The sequence below is a fragment of the Sphaeramia orbicularis genome, chromosome 15, assembly GCF_902148855.1.
Source record: "Sphaeramia orbicularis chromosome 15, fSphaOr1.1, whole genome shotgun sequence".
Classification (NCBI taxonomy): domain Eukaryota; kingdom Metazoa; phylum Chordata; class Actinopteri; order Kurtiformes; family Apogonidae; genus Sphaeramia; species Sphaeramia orbicularis.
Window position 1 is genome coordinate 22,797,749 of NC_043971.1, and position 18,547 is coordinate 22,816,295.

The window sequence follows — 18,547 nt, forward strand, 5'->3', positions numbered from 1 at the left end:
AATTCAAAAGAAATGTCACAGGATTTATTTCTGTCCTCAGTTGCATAGATTTTTTGCCAAGATCTTGTATTGATGGCAGAGTCTGACCATTGCATTAAGTCCACTCCAGCACGGCACATAGATTCTCAGTGGGGTTCAGGTCTGGACTTTGTTGTGGCCAGTCCATGTGTGAAAATTATGTCTCATGTTCCCTGAACCACTCTTTAACAGTTAGTCTCATGAATCCTGTCATTGTCATCTTTGGAAATCCCCATGTTATTTGGAAAGAAAAATCCATTGATGTTCAAATCTGGTCATTCAATATATTCAGGTCTTCACTGACCTCATTTTAGGGACACATAATGTTGCTGAACCTAGACATGACCAACTGAAGCATCCCCACTGCCTTCAAAGAGAGGTACTGTAGGCACTAAGCATGATGGGTAATCACTTCATCTTTGAACTTTGGAGACTTTGTGTTGGTAAAACGTGCTATAAAAGTGGATTGGATTGGATTCATCTGCCTCTCTTCTCACCCTGAAATGTATATCACTCTAGAACAAGGTCAATCTGGACTCATCAGACCACATCACCTTTTTCCATTGAAACACAGTCCAATCTTTGTGTTCTTTCAAGGTCAAGGTCAAGGTCAAGGTTACTTTATTTATACCCGTAGGTTGATTTGTTTTGTAGTCTAGGTGATTGCCTTGGCATTACAACAACACTTACATTAAACATGCAAGACAGGTACTTGATCACGCTTACAGACAGGACAAAAAGTGCTCAGTGTTCCACCATTCATCTGTATAGCAGCATGGATAAGTAAAAGAATAAAATAAATAAGATCCAATAAATAAAAACCAGATGCAATAAAACACCATAAAAACCAGAAAAGATAAAATAGAAACAATCTGGGATAAAAACCAGGATAAAAACATAAAATTTAAAAATTTAAAAATGTAAAAATTAGAAGTCAGTTTATCAGACTGATGGCTGTTTAAGAAATGAGAATCTACTCACTGCATCAGTTGAAGTGTTGAAGAACTTATTGCTGTTGAAAGGTCCTAGGTCCTGGGTTTAATTCCAACACCAGTCGATGGAGGTGGGACCTGGGGCACTGATAAGGGGGGTAAACATGGCAAATTAATGGGGCCCAGTGTTTGTGGGGGGGGGGGGGGGGGGGGGGGGGGGGGGGGGGCATAGAGCAGTGCAGGGGGCCCAGTGGATGTAGAAGTTATTAAAATTTCTTGTAAGATCTGCTGTGGAAGAGAGGTGTAGAAGTCAGTAACTGAACGGTGAAAGGATGGACAGATGGAGAAGATGGAAAACATCAATGCCTGTAGGGTCAACAGTGATTATGCATTCATGGGGTCCATGATTGGTAGTGACGTCCCTGGGTGGGACCTTTCTGTGTGGAGTTTGCATGTTCTCTCCATGTCTGCGTGGGTTTTCTGTGGGTACTCTGGCTTCCTCCCACCATCCAAAGACATGCACTGACTGGTTAATTGGTTAATCTAAATTGCCCATAGATGTAAATGTGAGAGTGATTGTTTGTCTCTATATGTCAGCACTGTGATGACGTGGCAACATGTCCAGGATGTACCCCCCCTTTGCCCATAAGTAGCTGGGATAGGCTCCAGCGACCCCCATGACTCTAGTGAGGATAAAGCGGGTTCAGAAAATGAATAAATGAATGCAGTTGAAACACATTAATCACTGCAGTAATTTTCCGATAGAAGGATCTGAACCATCACCTTTTTTTTGTGTTGTGTTTTTATGTTGTGTCACTATGATGACTTGTTTATATACTTAAACCTGCAGTGGAAACTTGGTGTGTTGGGGGCAAAATCGAGCCAAGTCAAGGTTGAGTCGAGGTGAGTTGAGCTGATGCGTCAGTGGAAAAGTGGTATCGGATAATGGTCGAGCATTGTGAAGGACAGCCCGGCTCTGCATCTAACTTGGGTAGCAAGAACTCCTTGTCCAGTTGATTGAGGAGTCTTTTAAGGTTCCTGACTCAGATGGATATGGGGATTTTACCTACTCTGGGCACTTGTGAAAAAAATGAAAATCTTCAACTGCCACTCAAAAAGCTTTCTACACACCAGGCCATTTGGTTAACCCTGGATGCTGTTGATCTCATTCAGATCCCCTGCAGTTGGAGCCCATCACTTGTCAAGAATAGTGAGGAGCATTTTCAGAAGAAGCAGGCTGAAGACATTTTTTTCTAATAGGGATGTTAGAGTAAAGTTAAGCTCTTCAGGTGCTGATGATACTTAATGGAAAGATGGTAAATAGAGACTTTTGATATATATTCTAGTATTAATCTTTCAAGATATACAGGGGTTGGACAAAATAATGGAAACACCTTCACCTCAAGATGATAATGCCCCAATCCATACAGCTAGAATTGTTAAAGAATGGCATGAGAAACATTCTAATGAAGTTGAGCATCTCGTATGGCCGGCACAGTCCCCAGACCCCAACATTATTGAGCATTTATGGTCAGTTTTAGAGATTCAAGTAAGACGTCGATTTCCACTGCCATCGTCTCTAAAAGAGTTGGAGGGTGTTCTAACTGAAGAATGGCTTAAAATTCCTTTGGAAACAATTCACAAGTTGTATGCATCAATACCTCGGAGAATTGAGGCTGTAATTGCCGCAAAAGGCGGACCTACACCATATTAAATTATATTTTGTTGATTTTTTTAAGGTGTTTCCATTATTTTGTCCAACCCCTGTATAATACAATACAGTATGTTGTTGTGATAACTTAGTGGCCACCTGAACAAAATGCAATATTTGATAAAAATGCTATCAGATATTTCAACCAAACAGATGGGTCTTCATAGTTATCCTACAATGTTACACATATAGCATTAAATACTTTAAAATTATATAGGATAATTACACAGTTGAAGGCTACGCAAATACTGAATTAACGTGTCACCTCTAGATTCGTCCCTGTTCTCTTGATAGGAAAAGTTTGTCTTCACCTCAGTGCTGAAGCTTCTTTTGCACAATCAGCAAATATATTAATATCCAACCTACGGATTTGGCCAGCTTGAACATTCACTGCATTCAAACTGTGGAAAAAAAAAAAAAAAACAAGCATAGTGAATGCATGCTCTGTGGGGGAATCAAAAGTGCCATCCTCCTCATTCTGTGTCAGGGTCTTTTTTGCTTTGTCTCATTGCAGTAAAGTGATCCTAAAGTCCATCAATAAGACCAAAAGGAGGTACAGTGTTGTATGAGCGCCGGAAAGTCTGATACACCGGATTGGTCTCGAGCCTAAAACCAAGTACAGAACACAAATGCTACTTTAAAAAAAAAAAAAAAAAAACGCTTGAAAATGGTCTTGAACTTGGGACTTTGTCAAAGAGGGTCAAGTGATGTGCTTTAGGCATTCTTTTTTATGAACCATTTGATGTCTGTCAGTCATAACCCTTTGTCAAGACTTGGGTAAGGGAGTTATTTCTGCTACTCTTAAGGGTCTGATCATAAACAGAGCATGGTGCAGAAACACCATAAAGAATTCAGGGAGTCACTGGTTGAGCTCTGGCACCTACTGTGGAGCATTCTTGTTATTTCCTTGGTCTGCTTTTTTCTTGTTAAACTTATTTTGCCCTTTTTTCTCTATGTTACTAACATGCTTTGGAAACAAACTAACATCATTCATGGAATGTGTCATTCTACTAACCAGTATGGTTTTTGCCGTTTAACAATGTACTAACAGTATTGACCATCATATATGATTTGAGTAACAATCGTTATTCTGTTCACAGTTTTTAATTTCCTTTCTCCCCCCTTTTCCACAAAGCACTCAGGCATTGGACACGCTATGGTAAACAAACTACATTGTTCGGTAGATATCATTCTAATTGTTTCTTAGTTTGGGTTTGCCGTGTGTTTCTTTTCTTTCTTTTTTTACTGTAGACGTCATTTACAAAAAAAGGGAAATTGCGGTTGGTACTCTTCTGCTTACTTTTTGAAACCTTTTTAATTTCTTGGTTCATTCATTGGTTTCACCCTCTTTATTTCACTTGTTTCCTGTCCAATTCTGTTTGATCCACCTTTTTAGGAGCATCATTTCGAGCCTTTTGCATCAAGCTGTGGTTAATAATGAGGACCTTCTCCTGTCTGGCTGGCCTGATGCTCTTTGGCTCAGCCAGTTGTATCCCCATTCACTTTGCATGGCATGCACTTTGACTTTGTGTTGCAATTGTTACACTGCCCATTTGTCAAAATGAACGTGACAGTTGCGCTGTGTTTGTCGTTGGTACCTCTCTGGTTGCTTTCTTGTTTCTTTCTGTGGTTTTGCAGTGTCCATGAGCTAATGCATGCATCTGACATTGTGGGAAAATACAGATTCTGTATCCCAATCAAGAATTTGGGAGAATTTTCTTTTTGTATGCATGTAAGCAAAAAGAAAACACAAATGCATGCAATTTTTTTTCCTCAAATCCCCTCAGTCATCATCCTATACTTAAAGGTGTTTGTGTTTTTCATAGCATGTGCTCCCTTTCTAACCTAGTGGCACGGTCTGATTTCTTTTGTAGAACTGCTGGACTTACTAATAATATGAAACTTAGTCAAACTAACCTAGAGACATTTTACTAACACCATTTTTGTGTCTGCTAAAGTATTTTTAAGTTGCAGTAAGGACAATACTAACACTGTAGTGTGGGCACTTGACTAACTCTCTAACTAACTAGAATAGCATTCCTTGGGGACCTCCAGTCTTCCAACTAATCAGACGTGGACAAAATAATACTAAAAACAAGAAAAAAGACTATAAAGAAATACAGACATGAAAATGGGTTTCAGAAAAAAAAACATAAAACATGTAAGGAAGTCTTTAAAGACCACAAGAAGACAAGGCAATAGTGTTGCAGTATATGGGCTGTCTGAGTATAGCGTGTCCTTTTCCTGTGCTTTGTTGTCTAGGTAACAATATCCGTGGATGGGATTCTGACCACCACTGGATATACGCAAGAAGACTACACCATGCTAGGCTCTGATGACTTTTTCTATGTTGGAGGGAGTCCTAGCACAGCTGACTTGCCCGGATCCCCAGTTAGCAACAACTTCATGGGCTGCCTGAAGGAGGTAAACACTGTGTGCACTGTGAGTCTGGTGGGTGTGCAGGATATGACTGGCTTCACCTTAGGACTCAAGAACAGACCTTTCCACCCACACACTGACCCTGTCTCATCCTTTACACTTTTCTTCAGTTTGTTTCTTTTCTGTTCCTCTGATTTCCTGACAAACTTTATTTTGCCTCCACCACCCCCTCAGTGCACACATATTGTTATTATTATTACACATACACAAAACGGTACATATTGTCATAAGTTTTGTCTTCTACTGCACCCCGGTGGACTCAAATGTGAGTTTAATGTCCTGACTTGACCTGTCATTTCATTCTTAAGAACTAACGATTTCAGACTCCCATGGATATCAGTGGAAATCAGATAATTCTAGTTTTGTCCATTTGGAAAGTTTGTGCAATGTTTATCATGATTAACATCCTCATAACCACACTTGAGATTAACCTGATGAAAGCCTCTGCCGGTCCCATTAAAGGGAGATTTTCATATTTGCAAGCATGTGTTTCGTGTCTTTACCTTTGGAATTTCCTCCACCGCAACAGTATCACACATGACTCCGAGATTTATTTGTTTTTATTATTCGTCAGGGAGAAGCTCCGTAAAATGCACTTAAAAGAGGTGGGGCAAAACTGAGCTCATGTTATAGCTTATAGCCTATATCTTAAAAAAAAAGCCACATAGTAGGCTGCAGGAATGGACATTAGTTTGACATACATAGTTCCATTGTCTGATGATGTATTGAGTTCAGCACATTTTGTATCATGGAGGCTTCATGATGTAATGGCCCATTTGAGCCTGGCTCATGGCTTATGTCATTTGTCACTTGCTCCCTTTTTCTATGTGCTTTGGTACTCAGGGTGTATGTTTATAGTCTATACTTTATCCTTAGACATGATGCCAGAGAGAGAGAGGGAGAGAGAGAGAATGTTCATAAATTACACCTTTCATTTTATGCTGTGCAGTAGTATTTTTTTTTTCCTGGTTAATACAGATTCTGACCCAGAGCATTTACTTTAAACACCATAAGGAATTTACAAAGATACATTATCTAGAAGGCTATCTCCAAAGTGCTGCAATTCATTCATTCCATTCATTTATCTTTTAATTTAAAATGGTTTTTTTTTTTCCTTTTTCTCAAATCCCTTTTTTTGTACACTAGAGGTCTATTTCTTTTTTATACTTATGTCTCCCCTTGTCCTCAATAAACCTGTTGAAGAGTTCTAACAGAGCCCTGTTTACTGAGTAGACATGGTGTGGACCACATGTCCGTGTGTCACGTACTGCTCATTAGAGGCCTGGTTGTTAAGGGTGTCTTATTTAAGTATATGTCTTTGAGATGCTTCTAATGGATAACCAGGGATGTGGGGTTGTTGCAGTGTATAAATGGTTATCCATCCTTCTGATCTACCCTAAGTCATTTTGGTCAACCAAGGTTTATCATTAAGATCAATATAGTTCAGGGCTTGAAAATTAGTATTAAGGTGCAGACATATGATTATTCCCAGTACATCTGAAATTGACAGAATTTCTCCGTCATTTATCAGTTTAAGTAGTTATTCATTGCAAACACACTAGTTAGTCATTTAGTTGTCGATTCTGGCACGTTGACAAACTTGCTGCATCATTTCATTCAGCCCTTTGAATTAAACAGAAGCCCCGTGTCAGGTCAGCGTCTGTGTATGCCGTGATAACATATGAACGGTGGTTTAACAACATGTGCTGTGGCCCCTGATTGATGGCATGTTCCCAAGTGGCTTGTTGCAGTATCTGTGTGCAGATTTGAGTCTGAGCTGCCACGCCTGCCTGTTGGTCGTGATGGCAAAACAAACGGTGGTGCAGTAATAGCTCAGTTGTCACAGCCCTAGCTTGATGACAAATTAGTGCAGCACTAGTAGTGCAGCAGTAGTCGTAGCTCAGACCAAAGCTCCTTTGACTCTGAAAGGTGCCCTTTGTCTTGACTATAAAGAATTGTTTTGGGTTCATTGGCTGTATCTGTTGCACCTTTACTCTACATGACAAAAGCCCACCAGGCAGGCCTGCAACCTTGCTTTGGAGATACTGGAGAACCTTTATTCCTTTACCTGTGTGATTCTTGTCAAATATTCTTTTATTCCTATCTCAGTAAAATCTTTGAATTCTTTATAGCACCATGTCACTTTAGAACACGGTGTAGATTTTTTAAAGGGAGCAGTAAAGAAATGGAGAGGAAAGCTTGACATGATTTTTTCCCCTTGGTTTTCTTTGTTGCTAAATGTGGTCTGATACAGTCAGTCCCACAACATCTTTAAGAAACTTAAGCCTAGGCTTACCTATCTCTGATACACCACTATGAGCTCCATCTACCTTAACAGTTAGACACAGTAGATGTGACTCAGTGATAAACATAATGCTCCATGCAAATTCAATCCCATTGGAGATGTCCCCATTTTCAGGTGAATGCTTACCATGACAGCAGAGGAAGAACATGGGCAGTAATTTCCACAGCTGTAACACATTTGATTTGGTCCATTGTAAGCTTTATAGATTTATCATTACAACTCTTTTGTTATGTAAATACATATGCATGCTTTAAACATAATGATCCTATCCATCACTTGATAAACATATCTACCAATTAGTGGAGCTGGAGTGCTGTGGAAGAGATCATTGGCTGTGCCTCTGTCCCCCTGAGGGCTATTCAATAGTAGATGCTCCTTTATCCCTCTGCCTGACGTGTGCTACACAGAGCTTTATTTAACTCTTCTTTGTTATTTACTTCTAAATAGTTTTCTAACTGAGCAAAATTGCAGTAAAACAAGTGTGTCTTTTTTTAGTAAAATAGCATGACCACATTGAAGCTTTAATGAAAACACATTGTCATTCACAACAATGTTAATTAGCTTCTCACATTGAATGGAACTAGACAGTGGGATCCTTGTTACTACAGCTGCACTTAGGCTAAATACTCTTTCATTACACAGATTGGATAATAACAGTTAGGAATGTCTATCATTTTTAGTGAAACCATTTACCCATTAAAGTGGCAATCTTATGATTTCTATGCATTGTGTCATGTTGATTTTAGCTTCTTCTTTGTCTTTATGGATATGTCAAGCATATATATATATATATATGTATATATATATATATATATATATATATATATGTGTGTGTGTGTGTGTGTGTGTGTGTCATTACAGATGAATGAGTGTTTAATCCTTCGCTCCACACTTGTTGACACCTCAAAGGTCACAGCACTAATACAGTTCATTTACTCAAAGTTCAGTTTTTGTCCAGCTTACACCGAAGGAGCATGACTTTCTCCATCACTGTGTACAGTATATTTATTACCTTACTTGTAAGTGCATGTCCATTGCATTGTTTTATAATGTGCTCTCTCTCAATCTCACTTAAATAAATGGCACCTGATAGAATCTTTTTCTTCAGACTTCACCACGATTGCATTTTCAATTCAGTTAATCTCTTCCTTTGACAGTAAAGCAGAGTCAAAGTGAATGTCTCAACCACTTACACCTTGCCCTGTCAGAGCATGCTGTACAAGTATTCCGAGGGCTTCAAAGGCGGACAAAGAAAGCAAAGTGATGTGACTGACATTTGGTGCCACGTAAACACAGTTCCTCACGCATAGGTGCAGTGTGAAAAAGATTACCGAGGAGTTAGTCGTGTGAACCCTGTTTATGACACTGTTCTGAGGGGGTGAAATGTCACATGGATAATTGACATTTTCAGTTATGCAGGTCTACACTCATGAAATATATTTATTAAATTTTTTATGATCAAGACTAATTAGAGTCTGCAAAGAGATGGAAGATGCAATAACATATGAATATCTGATTTTAAATGACCTTTTTTCTGTCCTCTAATCAGGTTGTGTACAAAAACAATGATGTAAGGCTTGAGCTGTCCCGGCTGGCAAAACAGGGAGATCCTAAGATGAAGATCCACGGTACTGTGGCCTTCAAGTGTGAAAACGTGGCCACTCTGGACCCCATTACATTTGAGACGCCAGAGTCTTATATCATCCTCAACAAGTGGAACGCTAAGAAGACTGGTTCCATTTCCTTTGACTTCCGCACTACGGAGCCCAACGGCCTTCTCCTCTTTAGCCATGGCAAGCCCAAGCAGCAGTCAAAGGATGCCAAGAGTCCACAGACTCTCAAAGTGGACTTCTTTGCCATTGAGATGCTGGATGGACACCTGTACCTGCTGTTGGACATGGGCTCAGGAACCACAAAGACCAAGGCAGTCAATAAGAAAGTGAACGATGGAGAGTGGTACCATGTGGACTTTCAGCGAGACGGACGATCAGGTAACTCTTAACACCATTTATTTATTTATTTATTTATTTATTTATTTATGATCAATGCATTTTTCTTCATATTCAGTCTTTCAAACATACAAAAAGTGAGACACACACTGAGACATATAACAGAGGTATAAGATGCCACAATAAATAAATAAATGTAAAAGGTTCCACTATGTAATTACCCAATCACTTTGTACACAGCACACATTAACCAGAGTCAAGGTGCATTGTCAGCTGTTCTCCATAAGAAATAAAAGGTTTCCATACCACATTAAACTTCCCCATTGATCCATTCAATATGTATCTAATCTTTTCTGTTTTAAGGAAAAACATGACATCACATATCCATCTGTCAAAGAAGGGGGGTTTGTCATTCTTCCAATTTAAAAGTTAAGACAATTTCTATATGTACTCTTCACATAAATAAGTGCACCAGGCAGGTGTTAGATGTAATTGTTACCACAGTGTTTGCATGTATGTAGGATCAACTGCCGTCTGGTGTCTGAATGTCTACCACAGGCTCATCTCTCAGCTTAACACATACAACCTTCAGCAGAAACTGCACCAGCTCTAGATAAATTATTTAACCATGACAAAAATACTACTGTGGGGTCACAGTGAGCTTCTCTAAAAGAAAATATTTCCTTACCAAGGCTGAGTCTGCATCCTACCTGTGTTGAAAATGCTTTATTGTTTGCCCTTGTTGTTCATTGTAATCGGTGTTTAAAGTGAAAAAACAATCTCTAATGGTGGTAACCTGAACTCAAATGGGGTCTTTCCTATGTGTCATATGTCATGATTCCAGACACTCAGTTCAGTTCACCACAAAATAACTTTGCCCCCTCTCCCGCTGTGTCCTCTAAGCCCCGGGTTGCACTGCTCTGGTCCCTGTTGATTTGCTTATCTAAGCAGCAATTTGTTAGTGTATGCTTAGAGCCAAGGCCTTGCAATGTCATGCTGCAAATTAGATATACCCCCTGACCATGTTTTCCACTCCATCTCAAGAGGTGGAAATTAGATTAACTGTTTCATTACCCCCCGAAAGCAATACCAGATTACAATTTAAAATAGAGTTATATACTTGTACAATGTTAAAATTGCAGCGCAGTCCATTCATGTGAATCTGAATACTACAATCAGTGCTTTAGTCTCTGAGAATTCTCCTCTGTTGTGATTTAACTGAATACATTTCAACTCCTATAGTCGCTGAATTCAGTAATATATAGAATACATAAAATTACACTAGACTGAATAATATTATTATGGCTTATAGTTAAAGTGTTGAAGAAAAAGCAGTGGGTGAATTCTCAAATATCATTAATCTATAACATTTAGTTATGGTTGGCCAGAACTATAAGAACACTGCCTTGGTAAATTAGATTGTGTTCATTATCTGTCTGTAACCTCCTATCATCCACCCCCACATACTTACATACAGCATGTACATGCACACACTGACACACACATGCACAAAAGCTATCGAACCTGTTTTTTTGTTAGCTGAGCTCTCTACTCGCTGTTCACTCTGTCTACCCTGCCTAAGTTTCCATGGAAACAGGAGGTGGTCTCTCCCAGGACTGAGATAGTTACTGCACAGTGCTATGCTGAGCTGTGCACTAATGACATTTCAGAATAACTTTTTTCTCTTTCTCATATCTAAGACATCAACACTTATACTGAAGTGTAAAGACAACATAAAATGTTCTATGAAATCTGATGACTTCACATGTCAGAAGAGTAAAAAAAAAAAAAAAAAAACTAAACTAAAATGTAGATACGTAGTCCACCAACTGTTTAAGTTAAACAGCAATTTTTAGATTTACCAGAGATACTCTGGATTTACTCAGCCTTTAAATTAAATCCACTTAAACTTAACAAATATGCAGATCTTAAATCTTGAATCGGGAAATGTCCAAAGAACTGCACAAGGCACTGTTGTTTGCAGTGTGTAATGATGTGTGCTGTGCTCCTCAAATGGAAGCGTTAGAATTTCGGCAGTTCCTTTGTACTGAAGAGGCTTTGTGCAATTTCCATTCCCACAGGACGCATGTATTTTTAATCGTGCATTAAATTGCAGATTTGTACAAATAAAGTGATATAAAAACGTTCACAATAGCATATCTAAATGGAGGTTTTATATTTGGTTTTCCCACACATTGATATTTGGGTAGGAGTTGAGCTGATTAAGAGATTTGTGAAATGAAGAAATAGTGAGTTTATGGAGAAATGACAGACATTTTACAGTTTTTTAGACAATTAACAGGTTCTTTTTTTTTTTAAACCAAAGAATGTTTTTTTTCTAAAGTGTATGCATGTAATGTCACCAGTGAGAGCTGTAGTGAGCTTCAATTCCTGCTTTAACAATCATATTTAAACAACATAATGGTCCAATAATGCTGGACCTCTGAAAGGCCATTAAACACTACTATGCTCTTACGCTATACTTCTGAATACTTGATCAAATGGGGGTTGTTTGAAAACATAGAAAAATAATTCACTAATCCTTTTAGAAAATCATGAAACGTATGGTATGCTAGGCTTTTAATCTGTGTGTCAGATGTTTTATTAATACATGCCACCAAGCACATCACTCAAAACAAAAAAAAAAAAAGTGCAATGCAACCACCCGACATAATTTTCTGCAGCCATCCATGTGCAACACTTACTGCAGCCACGACAATGGTGTATAATGATCCCTGGCCTATTTAGTTTAACTGGCTCTTCCTGCAGGAAGAAAGCCTGTAAATGGACTCCTGCTCTCAGACGGCATCTTCTAACCTCAATGCATTAGTGACGCTAAGAGACACTCTGCTTTTAAGTGAGGTCTTCTGGCTGGGAGTGCCTTGGGTCACTCATCAGAGACATTCCATGGACATTGCTCAGTTGTAGCCCCGCTTCCTGCTCACTCACACACACTACTACTTCACACACTTACTGTACACAAACACACATGCACACGTAGACAACATATGCCCCAATCCTCGTATCCCACTCGCAGGCTTCTCTCTCTTCAGAGAATCCAATCACATAGAGAGATTTGGCCGTATCGCCCTAACTGGATTGTAGTAATCCCCTGTCTAACATGTTTTGGGGATGTGTGAGTAGGGTTAGGGGACATCATGCCAAGTTGAGCCTGGCTGCTGATGCAGAAAGTGTGAGACACCTGAGCTGTCTTTTGGACCCCTACCTTCAGGTTTGATGATAGAGTACCACTCACTGGTTTGACCATGAAAGGAGATACAGAAATGTGGTCCAAATGTTTTGAAGTTTTTTGGGGTTTTTTTTGTTAATGCTGATCTTCTTCATCAGTTATTTTTGCCTGCATTACTATTTTGATCGACTCTCTCATACTGTACATCCCGCACTTGCTTCTCAAGATATTATTTGCTGCAGTGTTCCCTCATCTGCCTTCTTATCAGTCATCATATACTCCTCCCTCATCTCTTTTCTAGACATCTTTATCTCCATGTTCCCATCTTGTTCTGAATCCATCTCCTCCTCTTTTATGCTCAGTAACATTCACAGAGGCACTTCCCATACCCCTTTTGGCTATAAATAATGTTCCAAACATAGGCGAGCTTACAATCTGTGTATGTGTGCTATGTTTCTTTTGCTGCTTGGTGATGGCACATGTCCCCATGGGATTGTATAGTGCCTTCTGACTTAACATAGCTTGACTGTGTTTACACACTTCCTTACAGGACTGTGACAAGTGAGCAGAGCACTCTAAACAGATGCCTGAAAGATGCTGACATCCTTCTCTTGTCTCCCACTTACATCAATTTAGACAGACATGCTTACTGTTGACTTACAGCATCCTTGTTCACTATTTATAACGGTAATAAGACTCAAGTATAGAACCATGACATATCGTGATGTCGTTTAGGTGGTAAGGCCAGAGAATTTTACATTCTAAGAAAAAAACGCAATGTAAATCACAACCGTGGCATATTTTATAGCAATATGTCAAGTCAAAGCTGATCGGTGTGAGCTCTAAATGTTATACTTTTACACAAAACTGTATTGTCGACGCCTCCATCACAAATCCTGCTGACCGCACCAATGTTTTAGCCCGGCACCTGTTCTTCTCTGAGAAAAGTTTCCTCGCTAATGAGTTTGATGTAGTGAGCTCGTTAGCTATAACCTGAAGGGAGCTGTTCTGGCTGCGTGACGGGTGGCCCTTGCCAAGTGTGCAAAGCTTGGAAGTCACAACAGCTGCGGCTGGAAAGAGTCGGGGCAGTGGGTGGCGGCAGGAAAGTGCTGGAACAGATGCCTGGGGCCAAGACCCTGAGAAAAGAGCTGGAACATGTTAGTGAGACCAGGTTAATCATTGTGCACTAGGCCCTTAGCTGTCTCTCTCAAGCATTTTTCGCAGAACGAGTGTCTCACCTTGGCTATACACAACTAAAAATAAGATTACTCGTAGGATTTAAGACTGTGAAATATGTGAAGAAAAACACAATGAAAAGGGACCAAAAATTAACGAATGGGATTTTTAATTTGTCTACTAAATTGTGATATACACATTCATGTATGCTAATGGTGGTTGCATTGAAAAGTAAAAGCCTCATTCAGTGTTTAATCTGTTTCTCAAATGTTCCAGGCAAATCGTTTTTGAAAATTCATTCATGTCTTAAGGCTTGTTTTTCAACATTAATAGTTTGAGCAAAGGAGGAACTTAAAAGCTATGCTCTCTTTCCACATACAAACGGTTAGGACTCTTCCATTTAGCCCAAGGCAATCAGCTAATGGCTCCTTCATATCTGCCATGGCATGCATCTGCCACTCAAAATGCAAATTATGAAGTTATGGCAATTTTATTTTCGAGCATCCTTAGCTGTCTATTTCTCTGTCACTCTCCCCAGGCAGTGGCCTGTGCGGATCTTCAGCTGCATGGTATATAGATTACTGGACGAGGATGTGGGCAGTGAAGGCAGCCACCATTAATTAAAGATCCACAATGGCTCCTGCACTGAGAGTAACAGATCCATATACAAATTAATCACCCGGTCTGAGTCCCACAGTAAGGCCTTCCTTTTCCCAGCTTTACAGTCCAGTCATGTCCACTGTTGTTTACCGTGCTCCAGATCGAGAATTAAACCTGAATGAGAGCGATAAATCATGGCGGGGAAACACACAAACTTTCATTGCAGGTTTATGTGTTAGAGAGGAAAACAGAAGGAGAGACAGGACGAAAAAAAAAATGCCTGCAGTCCGTTAATCAAGTTCAGAAAGATGGCTACAATGTTTTTTTTGTTGTTGTTTTTTTGTGGGCAGAAATGATAGAGGGGGCACCAATTTTTCTTTTCCTCTTCTTTCTTTTTTATGACCACTGCTTTATAGATAAAGGAGATTTATTATGGGAATCCATGGAAAATGGAGAGGATACTCTTAGGGATCCCAGATTAGGCTACTAATAGACTGGCCGTCCTGTGATTAATGTGTCTTATCAACACTCATCAGTCATTCTAAAGTAAGAAAATCCTGCCCCTGTCTAGATGGATAACACTAATTACGCTAATTTCTTCATCAAACCATGTTTAAGTGGGTCTTCTCTCCATATTGGTGTAACAGGATGGCATCTGCAGTCATCAGTGGTTTTGTACATTTGGGAAATTACACAATAATAGGGCTGACCAATTAATTTTAATTATTTTGAAAGTGCATTATCTAAATCACAGGACCTGCATTTTTTGTAAAGGTTAATTTATTTAGGAACAAATACTTACAGATGAGGTGTAATGGTGCTACAGAAATGACCTGAACAACAAATTATACTTTGTAGACTTAAGGGAAAATGTTTGATTGGTACAGAAAAGATGATGTCACCATTGCAACATTGGTCGCATTAATTGAATTTTGACTTCATGTAAGATATTATCTACCCCAAGAAAGGGGAAAAATGCTTAAAACCCATGTTTTTCACCTTTTTAGGTACCATCTCTATCAACACCCTCCGAACTGCCTACACAGCCCCCGGAGAAAGTGAGATCCTGGACTTAGATGACAATCTCTACCTCGGGGGTCTGCCAGAGAACAAAATGGGCCTGGTGTTCCCCACCGAGGTGTGGACAGCACTGCTCAACTACGGCTACGTGGGCTGCATTCGGGATCTGTTCATTGACGGACAGAGCAAGGATGTCCGTCGCTTGGCTGAGATCCAGAAAGCTGCCGGGGTCAAGCCCTCCTGCTCTAAGGAGCCTCCGAAACAGTGCTTGAGCAACCCCTGCCAAAATAATGGGATCTGTAGAGAGGGCTGGAACCGCTATGTGTGTGACTGCTCTGGATCTGGATACCTGGGTCGCTCCTGTGAAAGAGGTAGGATGTTTTCTTACATTTATCTGTCACGCTCTTTAGAAATTATGTCACGTACCGAGTGACACACTTATATAAACCATGAAATGCTTTGTCTTTTGAGAAAAGTGTAGAAAGTAAAAAGAATTTCACCTACTATAGATATAGTATCTATAATGTTGTCAAGTTCACATTGAGAAGAGTCAAACAGACAACAGCCTGTAGATGGTGTTTTCAATCTATCAGCTGATGGTTGAACGCCAAGAGCTCTCAAACAACAAACTACAATAAGACAGGAAAGAAGCTGTGCATGTCGAGGTGGACAGAAGAAACGTCAGACAGAATGAGTGGAAGTACGGAGCATGTTGACTGGCTGATGTTAGACTATACTGAGTGGCAAGTGACTGATGCGCCACAGAGACACGACCAGTCACGTCTACCATGCACACTAGCCTGTAAATTGGCTGTCTTCTGCTAACCATTTGGCTCATCAAACCATTCACTCATGACCAGACCTGGTCCAGAATACATATCCCCCACTCCAGAGAGGGGATGATAGGAGAGGTGACTGTTAGAGAGTGTACTCTTGTAACACTGTTCTTAAACATTTGTGTATAGGCCTCACACAGTTATAGAAGTGCCTTATTGTAGTTATTTGAGCTAACTGAGCTAATGTTCTTAACTGTCTACATTCACCTGTGTAAAATCAGCTAAATGTCCCATTTTCACATAATTTCCCATTTTAGGTGCCCTTTCATCTTGGAGTGTGTAACTTTCAGTCACACTCACCAGAATCAGTAATTTTCTTGTGTATGTTAGAAACTGTGCATTGCATTTAAGTTATTTATCGTATGTGCAATTTGTGTTTACTGAGCCTAAAAGGCAAACAGAGATGCATGTTTTATTATGTATTCCAGTGTTCAGTGCCATTAAAGATGCGTATGATGCTTGTCACCAATTTTTCATCAAATCTGTAAAAACTGAGTGATAGCCTAAGTATCATGGATTCGTTAGTCTTTCCGTGATTCTGCACCTGAATCACTTCCCTCACGGTGAACAACTTTGAAGTTGACTCCATCACAAATAGTCCTTTTGTTTACATTCCACCCCGAAACTAAACCGTCACTTGGGCCTTTTCGGAATTCCACGCAACCGCATTATGGCCGCAGCAGCAACAAATATGAAAACGGCTTCACTGCATCTTGCTGCTGTGGCTGCACGGAATTCTGAAAAGGCCCAAAGCAGTTTAATGGCAAATATTATGTATTCTACAGCCCTTGCTCTAGGTCTGACTACATATATATATATATATATATATATATATACACATACAGGGTGACTCAAAAAAACGGGAATTTTTGAAGTGCGTATTGGCAGACATGAGTAAGTGGCAGCACTACGAGACAGTGACCTTGAGCAAGTAAACACACCCCCATTTTAGTAACCATGGATCAGTGGAACGGGCAACAGCGTGTGTTAGCCATAAAAATGTTTTATAAAAACGGTGATAGTTTGACAGCTGCGCAGAGGGAGGTCCGACGTTTTTACAACTTAGGACGTCATGGTGCTGTTCCATCAAAACACGCGATAAAATGTTGGATTAATAACTTTGAAGAGACACAGTATCACAGTATCCCAGCTGAGATGTTGCAGCGGTCAATGAGGTATCTCAACAGCAGATTTCAAGAACGCATTCGTACAGGAGGACGTCATCTACAGGAAGTGATTTTTAAAAAATGAAAATTCCATCATTGTTTCTTAAATGGCATGTTTTAAGGTTTCAATTACTATGAATAAAATATTTTCTTCCATCACTCTTGGTTTTATTGGATTGTTAAAAAGTTCCCATTTTTTGTGTCACCCTGTATATATGTATATATATATATATACTACTATATATACTATTTATAGTGCAAATTAAATAGCATTGCCAGTAGTGTATATATTATATTGGCAGAGTTATGGTCCCGCTGCTTTAACACACCACTGCATATGCTGTACTGCATTTGTTTTTACAGTGTCTGAAATGTTGCAGAAAATATAAGCTTCTGTAGTCATGAGCATATTCCTGTGCTCACTAAATTATGAGGATTTATTTGTTTGTGTTGCAGTGAATGCAAAGCTCAGCAGACTTTCCCCTTTTCTGTCTGTTCAGCATTAGCTCATTGGCCCCTTTGACCAACAGATTGCTCTTTGACCTCTCTGATTAAAATCCAGCCCCATTAAGACAAGTGCCAGCCAAATGCTTCAGTTCTTAATATTATAAGCACTGTGTAAGTCAATTATTTATTGAGTAAAATTTGAATTTCAGGCTTATTGTACATAATCCGATGGCGTAATAATTATGTTTATGTATAGTTCATTCAGAAATGTACAATATTAACTGGTGGAGTCTATAGGATCTGGAGTAATAAAAGAAAGTCATGTTTATTTTGTACTCATAAATAATTAATAACCAAATGCATCAGCTGAAGTGGGTATTTATGCATAAATAAATGCATTCTGCAAGCTTATGGTAAATATCATATCAACACTAATGTATTGCTCCTGATAGTGTCCATATTAATCCCTATAAATTAAAGCTAGTATTCAAATGATGATGTGTATGTTCTATATAGAGACTTTTTATTTTAAATTCCCATAGGAGAAGTAGCTGCAAGTGAGTGAAAACAGCATATGCACAATCAAGACAAATGTCAAAAAGTGTCGAAGCATGTGACATTGTTATCACAGAATGATGCATCTGTACATAAAGAACAGCTGAAATGAGGTTCTCTCATATGAAAAAAATTACCTCCAGTTGGGATGAAACACATCCCACGCAATTACACTTGTCATTTCTACATGTGCCTGTCATTCT

At 39.4% G+C, this 18,547-nt stretch overlaps 1 protein-coding gene across 43 annotated transcripts in view; it reads left to right on the top strand.

The window, feature by feature from the left end:
- LOC115434544 (neurexin-1a) overlaps positions 1-18,547 on the top strand; it is a 283,978-nt gene that overhangs the window by 120,073 nt on the left and 145,358 nt on the right. For 33 of the 43 annotated variants that reach the window (XM_030156529.1, XM_030156535.1, XM_030156541.1 and 30 more), the window contains 4 exons: positions 3,797-3,820; positions 4,924-5,085; positions 8,955-9,396; positions 15,328-15,711. In XM_030156529.1, coding sequence (XP_030012389.1) covers positions 3,797-3,820; positions 4,924-5,085; positions 8,955-9,396; positions 15,328-15,711 — 1,012 coding nt within the window. The remainder of the gene's footprint in view (positions 1-3,796; positions 3,821-4,923; positions 5,086-8,954; positions 9,397-15,327; positions 15,712-18,547) is intronic. The other 10 variants (XM_030156539.1, XM_030156547.1, XM_030156557.1 and 7 more) reach the window with 1 other exon arrangement.